At 41.7% G+C, this 14991-nt stretch overlaps 1 protein-coding gene across 4 annotated transcripts in view; it reads right to left on the bottom strand.

Moving 5' to 3' along the window:
• The window catches only part of LOC133509581 (inactive phospholipase D5-like), a 36524-nt gene extending 25799 nt beyond the window's left edge, over positions 1 to 10725 (bottom strand). For 2 of the 4 annotated variants that reach the window (XM_061836741.1, XM_061836744.1), the window contains exon 1: positions 10357 to 10725. In XM_061836741.1, coding sequence (XP_061692725.1) covers positions 10357 to 10612 — 256 coding nt within the window. In that variant the 5' untranslated portion in view covers positions 10613 to 10725. Of the gene's footprint in view, positions 1 to 4529; positions 4571 to 10356 lie in introns of those variants that run through there. The other 2 variants (XM_061836742.1, XM_061836743.1) reach the window with 2 other exon arrangements.
• Positions 10726 to 14991: the final 4266 nt, after the last annotated feature.

Here is a 14991-nt window from a genome sequence, read left to right as displayed (position 1 = left end):
GTGGATCACACTGCCTCATTACCTCCACTCACTCACCAAACTGAAGGTGTGTGTGCGTCTGTGTGTGTGAGAGAAGGAGCAAGAGTGATTGTTAAAAAAAAAAAAGTATTTCTAATTGGTTGCAGACAAATATTGTACTTGGTTCTCTGGGATGGCTGTGCACCCTTCAAGTGTGAAATTAAACTAACAAGTAAAGGCTTTGATCAACTTATTTCTGGAAAGGTTTCTCTGAGCAAGCCTTCTCAATTTTGCCAAAAATATGGTGACACAATTTGTTTAATGTCCATAATTCTACCCCGACACCGAGTCTTTGCTCCGTTGGCTTGGAAGCTGCGCTGGGTGAAGGTGTGCCACTTTCAAGCCACAGCCAGAATGAATCGCGACCATGTTATAGCCACGAGCCGCACTGAGGTTTGCGGAATGCAGTGTGGAACTGGCGGCACGGTGCCACACCTGTAAAGCGTTGACGTCACAGTTCTGAGGACCAGGGTTCAAATCCCGCACTCGCCAGTGTGGAGTTTGCATGTTCTCTCTGTGTCTGCGTGGATTTTCTACAGGCACTCTGGTTTCCTCCCACATCCCAAAAACATGCATTAATTGGAGACTAAATTGCCCCTAAGTGTGATTGTGAGTGCAACTGTTTCCGTCTTCATGTGCCCTGCGGTTGTATGGCAAGCAGTTCAGGGTGTACCCTGCCTCCTGCCTGATGACTGCTGGGATGATTCGATGATGTGTCAAATGGGGGCACAATATAGCGCCAATTAGTGGCAAGGAGGACTTAGTGGGTGTCAGTTTTTTCCTCCCCCTTTAAAGGGGAAATCCAGTGGTTTGCATGAAGTGTATCCCATAGGTCATGTAATATGTACCCAATTTTGACAATGTGATGTTAAATCCTCTCTCATTTAATAGGTTTTTATCGACCATTATGAATTTGCGCCGCCATTTTCATGAGTCAGATGACCTTCGTGCCCGGATGTGACGTGTACCATGCCGCAACAAAGGCTCGATTACATGGGACACCATTTGTGCCCAGCGCTGATTTCTCAGATTTATCCTCCTCATACTACTCAGAGGCCTACCTGCGGGCATAAGTGCCAAAGGCGGGTCGCGAGCCGAGCTTCGGCGGCGGCGGCGGAGGCCTTTAGCCTTGCTTCGGCGTCCGTGGCTAACGGCCTCCGTCGTCTGGAAGCTCGGCTCACGGCCTGCCGCCGGAGGTCGCTTGTGAGACTCCGTGTCATTCCCGTCCGGAAAACCATCCGCGACTGCCGGCCCGGAGCTCCAGGGGCCTTTGTTTAAGCACTTATGTCCCACGCGTTGGCCTCCGACTAGTCAGACTCCGCGTCATTCCGCCCGAAGAACCATCCAAATATTCAACATTTACAGCTACAGGTTTAAATCTGTATGGAAGTAATCCTCCGTCTTCCCGATGACCCGATACTGCTATTTCTTCATCACATGAGGATAAATCCGAGAAATCAGCGCTAGACATAAACGGTGTCCCATGTAATCGAGCCTTTGTTGCGGCACGGTACACGTTACATCCACGCACGTAGGTCATGTGACTCGCGAAAATGGCAGCGCCCCTAAAAATTCAGAGGATTTAACATCACATTGTCAAAATAGGGTACATATTACATTACCTATTGGATACACTGTTCATGCGAAACACTGGATTTCCCCTTTAAGTATTGGTGGCTTATATCGACAGCCTTCAGGAGTACCCACTACAAGTAAAGCCGTGGTTGGAACAATACCGATACCTATTATGCGTAAACCCAGGAAAAAAAACATACAAGCACTGGGTGAACATGCAAACACCACACAGGGCAAGTTAGTGTTGTGATTCAAACCTCAGAACTGTAAGGCAGACCTGATAACCACAACACACAGTGTTGCCCGACGTGGAACATAAATATGCAAATATTCTAAATTTCCTTTGAGATTGACTGAAAAATAGTAGGTGGTTCCCTCCTTGCTGCAATTGATTTACGACCCCAAGTATCAGAGTTTATGTGCGTGTGTTGCGCCTGCATCCAGAAATATGTCAAGACAAGCTATTTTCTCCTCTCTTCTCGTGGTGGCTATATATTTGATTTGTCACTCCTGACTACTTAACGCCAGCATTGCAGCGGCGGGGGTTCAAGTGAGTCTGTCCAACATTAGAAGCAGCTCACTAAGTTATGCATACATAACATTAGCGATAAGACTTGATTATGTAATTACATTGTAATGTAGGAAAGGTGACATAATGATTCTGTAAATATGTGTATATTAAAAATGAGATAGCTCACTCCCTTTTGAAAAAGTGCAAATTGACAAATGACGGGATGTGACTGTAGGTGGGTGACACAGCCGGCAGGTTTTTTTGGGGCATTGAGTTTAGTAGCGGTCCGGGGATTTTCGAGTAAGTTGAATAATTTGCGGATTTTCCCATTCGAGCACCTCAGCGTAAACAAGCCTTCCGTAGGCTTTGATCTTTAATATATTTTTATTTATTTATTTGGAGCCAGTCGTCTGGTTGCCATGGACACTGTTTCAGGTGTTTCAGGCTCTGCTCACTTCACTCTGCCAACTCCTGCTTCGGTGTGCGGAATGTATGTGTGTGTGTGTGTCCACAACTGAGCAATGTCAAGAATATGTGTGTGTGAGGAGAATTATAAAAGGATGTTTTCTTCTCTCCCTTACTCACTCAGCACTATCGCTATGACGACACTCCCGGCAGACGGGTGCCGTGAGCGGAGCGGGCCGCACTTGTGACGGCCACTCAGAACCACAAGACTTTTTTTTTTTTTTTTTTTTTAGTCTCAAGGAGTGCTGGGGAGGAGTGTGGCCAGATTGAAATGACAGACAGGGGCACAGAGGGACACGGATGAGGTAACAAAGAAAGAACAGTGTGAGAAATGAGAAAAAAAATGGTCTAGAAATCATCACTCATTAAATCTGAAGGTATTTGCGTTTTTTTGGTATTGTCTCTGAAATCAGTAAAAGTTACTCTGTTTCAAGTCAACAACAGTGACGTAACGCCGAAAAGGTAGTTATCTGCGATGTGATTGTAGGTGGTGGCGTACAGGGGAAAAAGAACATTTATTTTATCTCTCACACATTCAAAAAAATAAAAAATAGAAACATCTCAAACAGCCATAAAACTCCCATCAAACACAACAAATATACTGTCACACCCACCAAAGCAACTCTCTCAAAATCCACTCACTCCCCATCTCCACACACACACATGCATAGACAACAAAAATTTGTAGTCACACCAATTATGCTCTCTCTCTCTCTCGCTCTCTCTGGAACAGAGTCATGACATTTCAACAGGGAAAATTGATTTCATATATCAGTAAATTGAGTTACACGCTTGATCACAGAACAAATTCACCATGCATTGCGTGAAAGGCAACACTCTTTTTGAAAAGGAAACATGTCCGTGGCCATCGTCCAAGCTGCTTATCCTCACAAGGGGTCGTGGGAGTTCCGCAGCCCATCCATCCATTCATTCATTGTCTTTGCCACTTATCCTCACGAGGGTCGCGGAAGTGCTGGAGCCTATCCCCGCTGTCAAGGGGCAGCGGGGGGGGGGGGTACACCCTGAACTACAGGGGCCATCGAGACAAACAGTCGCACTCACAATCACACTTAGGGGCAATTTAGAGTGTCCAATTAATGTCGCATGTTTTTGGGTTGTGGGAGGAAACCGGACTGCCCGGAGAAACCCCACGCACGCACGGGGAGAACATGCAAACTCCATACAGGCAGGTCTGGGATTGAACCCGGGACCTCAGAACTGTGAGGCCAGCGCTTTACCAGCTGATTCACCGTGCCACCCTATCCCACCTAAACAGATTAAAACAATGTTTTGTAATTTTAGACCCTAAAAATGTGTGGAAAACAGTCCAGACAACAAAGGATTTTTAGTCTTTCTGTTTAGTTTTTTTTGTCTCCATCTGAACTTAACTTTGCAAACCATAAAAGACAAAAACTCACGTTTTAAGTGGTTGTTCTTATAAAACAGCACTGGGAATTGGTTTTGATTCAAATCAGGAACTGAATGCTTCTGCCCCTCCCAATTTAAAGCCGTCCCATCTTGGCATGTTACGGCATCCCACACGGCTCAATTCCAAGACCCCTTTGACTTTATTTGACCACATTTCTAACTTATGATGATCATCTTTAAGGACATTAGAGTTTTAGCTACTGCTGCACATTCTACATTCAGACGGCCAGTTGCAAGGAAAGCATGTTTAATGGAATTAAACAACGGAAAAAACACTTTTGCCACCACCAGACATTTCTTTTCATTTCTGAGAGAATTATACATGAATCTTACAAATATATTAAATTCAGCCATAGACACTAGGTCAATATCTGAGGAATCTACAATCTTTCACTCATACTAAGGTTGTCAGTCTGCCTTACCGCCAACCACAGGACTGGAGGCAACAATGCAAGTGTGCTGTACTGTATTGTATACCATGCACATGCATCAAAGAATCACATAGAAGTCATTTCTAATCATTAGAGCTCACCTTCATGACGCATTCCTCGCTTGGAGCTGATATGAGTATCTCTATCTATCTATCTCTATCTATCTATCTATCTATCTATATCTATCTATCTATCTATCTATCTATCTATCTATCTATCTATCTATCTATCTATCTATATCTATCTATCTATCTATCTATATCTATCTATCTATCTATCTATCTATCTATCTATCTATCTATCTATCTATCTATCTATGTACTTTGTGCATTTCTTTCTTTCCTACCGCTACTCCTTGTCTCTGTCCACGCATCGTGTGTTCGTCCACCTCTTCCTAACTCTCCCGCTTCCTCCTCCCATCCTTCCTCCCTCCATCCATCCCTCCCTCCTCCCCTCTATCTATCGCCCCCCACCCCACCCCTCGCTGTAATAGAAAGCTCACGTTTCTCTTCCTTTTCCCTTATGGACACTGAAAGTGGGAGGGAAAGGGAGAATAAATAAAAGGTCCCGCTCTTGCTTCCCTTTTGTCTCCTCTCATTGTATCCTTATGTGGTGGTGTGTGCGCGCGTCCACGTGCGTGTGCGTGTGTGTGTGTGTGTGTGTGTGTTTGAGATGCTGAGTTGCCCTGCCCTTACACACAAACACACAGACCAACGCGCGCACTCACGCGCAAACACACACAATGGTTATTGTTTACGTATGCTGCCAAATGGTGCAACATTTCAAATATTTTGCATTATCGAATCAGTGTTGTTTGCGCTGATTTGTTAACGTCAGCATGTATGCGCACACACACTTTAAGATATCCTATTTCCTTCTGCTCTTCTTTAAAGATGGTGAACACTCTAGTGTGGTAATTGAGACTCTTTTTAATGCGTCCACATTGACATTCAGTTTCTGTGCAGATGCTGAGTGAAGTGGAAGCTTACAATTCTTTCACTCCCTTTTGCGGCTGTTCAGACAAAGGAGCACCTGTATAGGGCATTCGGGGAAAAAGAAAGAAAGAAAAAAAAACTCATTTTCAACACTTAAAATATCTCAAGATTGACAGAATATTAATAATATGATTCTGTCATTTATAAAGGTATTATTATCCCACTGTTAATGAATGTAAATTAATTGTATTTTTTCTCTCCTGTTTTTCGTTTTTCTTTTTTCTTTTCTTTTTTTTCTTTCTCTGTATACAACAATCTGGAAAAAAATATCTCAACATTACAACTTTTTTTCTTATAAAAAATAGGACTTTATTGTCAGAATCAGAATCATTTTTATTTGCCAAGTATGTCAAAAACAAGAAATTTGTCTTCGATAGTTGTAGCCTCTCTGGTAACCCGTATGTTCCCCACCTTTGCTTTAAAAGATCAAAATCGCTGTGCACACGCAAATTAATAAATTAATAGGATACATTGGAATGTGCGTTTGTGTGTGCATGTGTGTGCGTGTATAAAACAGCTGGGTTGCAGGTTTTGCTTTGTCTGTTTTTTCTCACTGCCCCCAAGTTGCCCATGTATTCCGGTTGGCAGTAAAAAAAAAACTCTAAACAATATAAGGAGTGCTGGTCCATCTCCAGTCTCCCACAAAAGTGGGAGAAAGTGACTCACGGGATTGTTTTTTTTTTTTATCTCTCTCTCTAAACTGTACATAAATGGCTATCAATCACGTCCAAGTGCAAGGCGTTTTCTTGAAGCTTGGTAGGCGCACACACAGTAAATTTTAACATCTTAAACAGTTTTTAAAATCTGAGAAAACGGGTTCAAGCAGGTTGGAACAGCTGGCAGAAGGTGTCTGGTGTGTTATGTGACAAAAGAGTCTCTGCTAGGATGAAGGGCAAAGTTTACAAAACAGTGGTGAGGCCGGCCATGATGTACGGATTAGAGACGGTGGCACTGAAGAACAACAGGAAGCTGAACTGGAGGTGGCAGAAATGAAGATGTTGAGGTTCTCGCTCTGAGTGAGCAGGTTGGATGGAATTAGAAATGATCTCATTAGAGGGACAGCCAAAGTTGGATGTTTTGGAGACAAGGTTCGAGAGAGCAGACTTCGATGGTTTGGACATGTTCAGAGGCGAGAGAGTGAGTATATTGGCAGAAGGATGCTGAGGATAGAGCTGTCAGGCAAAAGAGTGAGACGAAGACCATAGAAAAGGTTGATTGATGTTGTGAGGGAGGACATGAGGACTGTGGGTGTTGGAGAGGAGGATGCACAAGATAGGCTTGGACGGAAAAAGATGGCACGCTGGGGCGATCCCTAATCGGGACAAGCTGAAAGGAAAAGAAGATAGTATAAATGTGGTGTACACTAAATGTCACTGAAAACACCCCAGAGCACAAGATAATCTCGGAGGATAATAGTTTAAAGACATCAGATTGACTGGGCCTTTGTTGATTTCGATCACAAAGGGTGACAAATGTTCAAATTTGGCCCAATTGTTGAAATTGATCAGGCGTTCGGTGACGTTGCAAGGGGGTGAATTGCTGAAATTCAGCCAAACTAACTGTACTGTGTTGTAAGGTGACTCAACCACCGCAGAGTGAATGAAGCATCCCGCCGTTCTTAAATATGCACCAACCTCTTGGCTGGTTGGTACTATCATCAAATTAGATGTGTTCTCGCCAAAATGGAAGTGATCCAAGAATTGTGTCCTGGTGCCCCAAAGTCTGTAGCTGAGAGTCCTTCCGGTCATTATCTGAAGATATGATATTGCCCTCCTTTTACTGGTTCTGTAATTTCACATATTTTATTGCTGTACACAACAAGACTTTTCAAGTAATTGATACAAAACATGTTGACAACTTGAGACGGAAGAGAGCGATAAAGGGAGGGATTCTTTAATTGGGTTATGAAATTCTCCTTTTGTGTGCCTCAGCCCGGCAGGAAATGCGGCATGGTTGATAATTACGATGCAATTTGGATATCACAAGGGAACCAGCCTCCCTTAGCTTGTCTCATTTTCTAAATTTTACTACATTTTCATTTTTATGTTATGCTTTGTATTAAAATTTTAAACAAAGACTATTTTAGATTAGATCAGATGAGAAAACGTTGTACTTCTAACATTTGGCAATTGCTCCCTCTACTGGATTTGTGGCCGTAAATCTTCATTTTGTCAGCACGGGTACACAATAAATCCAATGTTCCCAAGTTTAACTGCTAGTTTTATACTCATCTCATTTAGAAAACAATTTGAAGTGTCATCGAGGAAAGAAACCTTTGCCATCGCTAAAAATAATGAGCTACAGTTTTGTAATGGCAGTAATATGAACATGATTCATCATCTCAAAGCCAAATGTGCATTTTTACTTGTCTGCAGTTAATGACGCAATTGTGAATAAAGACAAGTGTTTGTGTGTGTCAGTGTGTGTGCATGCGTGCACTTACAATATAAAATGTCGACCCTTAGCAACCACTTTCATGATATTGCAAGAAAATGCCAGGGGATCCATCAGTGCCAAATGTGTTTCTCGAGCAGTTTTGTGCGGATGGACTGTCTAGCAGTGTGCAGCCAAGGCTAATTCATCATGGCAACTTTGTGGGACAGACTCAGCTCCCTTCCACCATCAAATATTCAACACTTACCCTCCATTTTACTTCTATTCTATATCTGCAGGCAATCTGTGCAGTGCTGGTATTGTTTACCTGCAATCAACGATGCTCAGTGGACCTGTTATGTTGCGGTTGACCTATTTCAAAGTTAAGCGAGCTAAAAGGGGCTATTTGTCGAGTTTCCATGTTCTTGCCGTGCTTGGGTGGATTTTATACTTTACCGTCAAACTAAAAGACTTACACGTGTATTTAAAACATCCACATGGCTTTGTCCAACAAAGCTCCACTTAGCGTAATGCTAACATACAATGAAAAACAACACAGAAGGGCTCAAAAAATAGCAGTCATGTTGTGGTCATATTTAATCACAAACGGTGAAGCAACAGGTGTAGACTGACAAGAAACAATATTCCCAAGCATCAATTCTTTAATGCCGCAAATAATGACTAATGTTACTGCATTTTACTGAGGAGTGACCATCATTATGTACATCTGTATTATGTATTGTATAATGCTGGCCACAAGTGGCCCGGCTATGCACACCAGAAGCGGTACCATAATGTCCATTGACTTGTAGCAAGAAATATGGCTAAATATTTTATCCTTTAGATTCTATTTCATGATGTCATTACTGTGTTTTTTAAAGGAAGTATACTCTTACAGTGTTTTCTTACTAAAAAAAACATTTTTGTTGTTTTTCTTTGGAATGGATTAATGATATTGCCATTCAATTTGATGGGCAAAGATGATTTGAGATACGAATGTTGTGAAGTTTGAGCGTGGTCACAGAACTAAACTTTTATCTCAAGCCACAATACTGTAACTTAATTTACAAAATGCTTAATTACATACATTAATAAAAATCAATATATACATATATTTTAATCAATCAATTCTGGGAAAAAGAATTCAAAGTTAATGCAACAAATATACTTTTACTTCAAAACGATTGATGCTAATTTTAAAAGGTTATTTAATAATTCATTCAAATACTATTGATTAACCAGTCATCAATAGTAGTAGAATTTATGTGTAAATTTATTTATTTTACTGATATTTTTTATGTTATTTACAATACATCAAATAACTAATTATTTTGATGTAATGTTATGATTAGCATAATTAAAATGTATTACCTGATTAGCCAATCAAATAAAAAAACATGTACTATTGTGACAATTTTCTGAATTATATACATTAAGTGAATAAATTATTAATGAGGGAGGACATGAGGACAGTGGGTGTTAGAGAGGAGGATGCACGAGATAGTCTTAGATGGAAAAAGATGACACGCTGTGGCAACCCCTAATGGGACAAGCCGAAAGAAAAAGAAGAAGAAATTAATAAATTATTACATTTTAATTAATTTAATTTGTGAAAAACTAATGCAACAAATATTACTTGACACTTGATAACGGGACAAATTAAAGAAAAAAGTGGGCCATGTGTGGAGCTGGCGGTCACGCCCAATTCCCCCCCCCCTCACTGTTGCACCTTGCTATGTTCCTTGCGAGCACTTGCAGCCGACAACAAGGCACTCACTCGAAAGCGGTCCAGATCCTGGCTGGTTAATCACCCCACCACTCATCACACTTCCACCTTTGTTTTTGTGACGTGGGTGCACACTCGTGATCGAGAATGAGACTCTTCACCAGCCCAAAGTCTTGGTCCAAACACTGGCAAGTCAGACATCTGCCTTTCTCTAAGTGAAGTGCGCGCACTCGCAGCTGATAACGGGGCGCTCTAAAGTTGCCATGCCTCGCAGACTATCATAAGAGAAGATATTTTCAGAGTGCTGGCATAGCTAGCTAACTTTACGTTGTAACTGTGCCTGAAAACCATCCAAATCTGGGTTCTCAAGTTCTTATGAAGTAAGTGAAGGGGCGACTCTTGCCAAATCCAATGTGTGTCATGCACAAGACTCAAACGGTGCCAAAGAATTTCATGCTATATGTCCACAAATGAGGACTACATGCTGTACTCCTCAGTCTTTTCACATTTTCAGATGTTATCTTCAGACATATGCGGGATATCTATTTAGAAACAAGTTTCAAAATTCACTTCAGAGGGTCTTTAAGATACGAGACAAAATTGTCTTCTTTATCCAAGACCTCTTGATCATTATGAATGGGATGCAGGCAGCCTGATCTGTGTGTCCAGAATAATCATTTTTCTTCATTGGGAAATACTGGTAGTGTCAAATGTTAAAACTATCAAACAGACAAAACCAAAATAGTCCGTACATATAACATTCAAAGCCACTAATTACTTATCGACATTAGTGATTCCTGCACTAACCCTCCGGCTCTATTGTCCTGCACTTACATGTTCCAGTTTGTCCCTCCTGCGGAGCCAGACGCTGGCCGAGTAGTCCTGCTGCTGCACGGCCGAAATGACGCTGCTGGCCGGGATCCCGGCAGCCTGAATCCCTAACCTGAAACCCTTCAGTTCCTGGCTGACCGCCGGCCCTCTGGGACCTCGTAGGTCCATGCTCGCAATTGCTGGTGCGCCTCCCTGATCTCACCGCAGATTCATGACGTCGGGGTTCCCTTCGTCGTGGAAGCTCCTGTGCATGGTGCATCAAAGGTGGTCCTTCTGAACAAGTGTGAATTCCAAGTCTGCTTGGTAGTCAGGTCTAGACTATAAAATGAGCTGGACTTTGTTTAGCTAAGCACATCGGGTATAGTGATGAAGTTCCAGTGAGGCGTCCCTAGTGGGAGGAGAGAGAGCGAGAGAGAGAGAGAGAGAGAGAGAGAGAGAGAGAGAGAGAGAGAGAGAGAGAAGAGATGGCCCACCCTAATGTGTAGAAGCCTTTTCTTTCAAATTATTTAGACACAGTATTTATGCATATATTTTTTTCCATGTAAGAGGAACAAGTCTTTGAATTAATTTCATTTATTATATTGATTTACTTTTTTTACTTATTGAAAGTAACAATTTTGGGGAAATGATAGTATTTTTTCATGGTTAAAAATAATTATTACATTTATAATACTTGACTGGGCGGCACGGTGGGCTCAGCTAGAAAGCGTTGGACTCACAGTTCTGAGATCCCGGGTTCAATCCTGGACCCGCCTGTGTGGAGTTTGCATGTCCTCCCCGTGCCTGCGTGGGTTTTCTCCAGGCACTCCGGTTTCCTCCCACATCCCAAAAACATGCGACATTAATTGGACACTCTAAATTGCCCCTTGGTGTGATTGTGAGTGCGGCTGTTTTTCTCGATGTGCCCTGCGATTGGCTGGCAACCAGTTCAGGGTTTACCCCGCCTCCTGCCCGTTGACAGCTGGGATAGGCTCCAGCACTCCCCGCGACCCTCGTGAGGATAAGTGGCAAAGAGAATGGATGGATGGATAATACTTGACCAATTTTCCATATGTGTATTCTCCACAAAATGTAGCATAGTAACTAGGTTTACCAAATATACTGTAAATCATAAATTATTTTAAACATTTCAGGTGTGAACTGTCTATAATAGTTTTCAGTAATACATTTTGGGAACATTATTTACTCAGAAAAAAAAGACGAAAACACAGAAACTTCAAAAGTACAAATCATTGTTTGCTTTTTCCCCCCAAAATATGTTTGTGAACAATTCAGTGCGAATTTTGCCCTATTGTGGTGTAACAACACTGTGGCTGATTCAAATAATCCTGCTCTTCACACCAGTTTCCTTTACACATGACTTGAAAGCCTTTTTCAAGTGACGGCCAGACTACACCGTCATGTTGTCAAAGCTAAAAAGTAAGCAGAGCTGCATTGAATTTTGTTGGATGCACACATTAGCCTTTACATACTAGCGTTACTTTCTGATAAGTGCTACATACTTTACTGCTTGGTGTCGACAAGATCGTGGAGTTCTTATCACTGATGTGCCTAGTCGCCATTTGACCCCCCCCCCTCTTTCCCACGTCTGTACTCTTCTTCCATATTTACAAAAGCATTGGCTCCACCCCTGATCAACATCATAATGAATGTCGTGTGTGTCCACGGCATGTGCCACATGCACAGATCACCACCCTCATTGTTTAATATAACAACAAAATAATGAAGTGCTGCCTTCTAGAGGGAAAATACAGTTGGCACTCGCTTTTTTACCTTACGGCTCAACAAGTACAACCACCCTTAAGTGTTATCTGCTGGTGATGAAGTTCTGCCTATTTGAATGAAAATACAATCCGTTTTTTTTTCTTTTACAGTCGTTATAGGCGATCGCTTCTTTTGTTTGTTGAGGGTAAAATATCGGGTTATAATGTCATGTCGTTATCCAAGCCGCTTATCCTCACAAGCGTTGCGGGAAAGCTGGAGCCTATCCCAGCCAGCCTTGGACGAAAGGCGGACGACGACACCCTGAACTGGTCGCCAGTCAGTTGCAGGGCAGTTATCGGCATCATCACTGAGCGGGAATCGATCCCGCGCTGCCCGCGCCAAAGACAGGCGTGTCGGGTTATAATGTGTGCTATAACTGTTGCTCATTGAGTCAAATAAATGTTATTTGCACACTTGAAAATGTTAAATTGTGAACACGTAATACATTTTTAGTCCATTTTTACTGTACAATTGAGGTTGTAGTTTGTATTGCATTGTCATACTAACCTTAACTGTTTCAATTATTTTCTCGCCAAGCAACCACAAGAGGAAACTTTACATTAAAAAAACAAAACAAAACTGAGAATTATTATATTTGTGGAAGCAGATGTGTATGCCTTTTTCAATTTGAGAAAAATCTGTCATATCTGCCTCAAAATTAAATTTAAAAAATGGAATATATGCCAGGGGTAAATTCATTTGGAACGCTGTATATAGCTTCCTCAAAATCAATAATTTAATCCATATGATATATTTTCCATCTAAAAAAAAAAAACATCAGTCTTGATAGGGAGCCTGACTCTCATCCAATTCATCCAAGAAAGTCGTGCCTTCTTTTTTTTAATTCCGTCCTCTCACATTTATGTACTGAATTACCCCATCTGTGAGCATGTGGGCTGAATGCTGGATGAAGCTTGAACATGAAGCAATTCACCCTAAAAGCACTAAAATGAAATGCTTCCGTGCATCTAGCAGATGAAAAGCTTCAATTGCATCATTTTTATCGCCACCGGAGGAAATCAAGTGTGTATGCGCGTCGTGGTAGTGTGCGCACACAGAGTACCGCAATTGAGCAAGCAGCGCACAGACGATCACAAGGTCGATCTCCCGAGAGAAGGAATCTTATGAAAGAGTAACTTCCGATTATGAGACGCAGCAGGGTGACACTTTAAACGTGTGAAGTGATGAAAACAACCAAAACTGCCACATTCCCTTGTAGGCCGAGGCCCTACGCTGTGTGTACGTGAACTAAAACAAACACGCATTGAGTACATGGAACACCTTTGGTTCACCTTGTTAATGAAGGTTTACAGTACGGCTAATTGAAGTTTTATAATGGTAACGGATTGACTGGGATTTTCATCCCCGTGACATTTCCCCACGGGGAAGAAAACATTTGTGTGGAAATTGGAACTGCAGTACTGTGAAGTCAAACAGCAATACATCAGCGATTGGGTTGGACTTGGGCGATTCCACAGTATATAAAAAGCCCCTTATATCAAATTCATTTTATGCATTACATAAGTGAAAATTAGTCTGACATGGTTAAAGTTTGGCATCTATGTGGTTTGTTGATTGAATACATAAGGCAATAAATGGCATAAGGCATGCAAAATGGGTGGATATGAAACCGCCATTACAGTGGTGTGGTGTAGTTTCTTCAAAAAGATTTTTACTCAATTCATAATTGGGGAAGATGATCAATCCAATCAGAGCAAAGTGAACATGTCGCCTATTAATGAGAAAGCAGCACGTTTCAACTGCCAGGTGTGTAAAACAAACTAGAATAGCTTGAAAAAGGAGTTTCTGGGCATTTCCAACCCAAATCATCTGGCAAAGCCAGTAAAAGGACAGCAAAGATTATAAAAAAAAAAAAAAATCCCATAATGGGATTCCACCTGGCACCAATGCAGGGCCCCTGGTAGAGTGACTTCATGTCCTTATTGTTAAGCCTTCACTGCAACATACTGTAAAAAATCAGTTTCCAATAGATAGAGAAGACAATAGATAAAATCTGAATAGGCAAACTAGCAGCAATGAGATGAGAGACAACTTACCTCCATCGCTCGCTGCGTCCGACTCCTCACAGAGGAGAGAGCGTTTCCTCGTGTTGGACGATATGCTCTAAATACTACACAGCTTTGTGATGACCTTCAATCGAGAGGTTAATGGACATCCTGTCGCGATGAGGATTAAAGACTTAAGTGCCAGACAGAATCATTACTGCAAACTCATCTTCTTCAATGATTATGTACATATAGTCACCGTTGGGAACATTACTTTAAACAAGTAGAGATTCAAACCTGGGTCCTCCCAATTGTGAGTCACACATGCGAATCATGAGTCTGCTACACTGACCCGTTATATTTCATTCTCTGCTAAATGTGTTTTTCCATATGAAAAGCTTTGTTGTTTTTGTTTTGACATAAATATCTATGAGGTCATTGGGACCCCGAACCCCTTCCCACAAGAACCAAATTGTTCAAGTATTCCCCGACTGAGCCCTGCCAGGAAGAGTGAACCATTGACACACCTCTGAAAAAGTATACATTGGAGACGACTCCCTGTCGTTTTTTTTTTTTTTTTTTTTTTTTTTTTAATGCATTGTTCTTAAATGAGCCAACTTGGCATTATAAATACTTCTTGGGAATTTGAGATTGAGAAGAATAATTCGTACCTGAAGCGAAGTGATCGCTACACAATCGTGTGTTTTTGGTTGGGTACCATCCATCACGTTTAATTGTCGAAATCTATCAATCTTTTCAATTGATATTCCATAGAATGACCTCTTTGAATATCTGTCTTGTCTGTTGTAACAACCAAGTGCACAACAAGTCTCGGGTATTGTAAATATTCTGCTCCGGTTCAAAATCC

The sequence above is a fragment of the Syngnathoides biaculeatus genome, chromosome 12, assembly GCF_019802595.1.
Source record: "Syngnathoides biaculeatus isolate LvHL_M chromosome 12, ASM1980259v1, whole genome shotgun sequence".
NCBI lineage: Eukaryota > Metazoa > Chordata > Actinopteri > Syngnathiformes > Syngnathidae > Syngnathoides > Syngnathoides biaculeatus.
The sequence above is the reverse complement of the archived record's forward strand: the minus strand, read 5'-3'. Positions and strand labels throughout refer to the sequence as shown.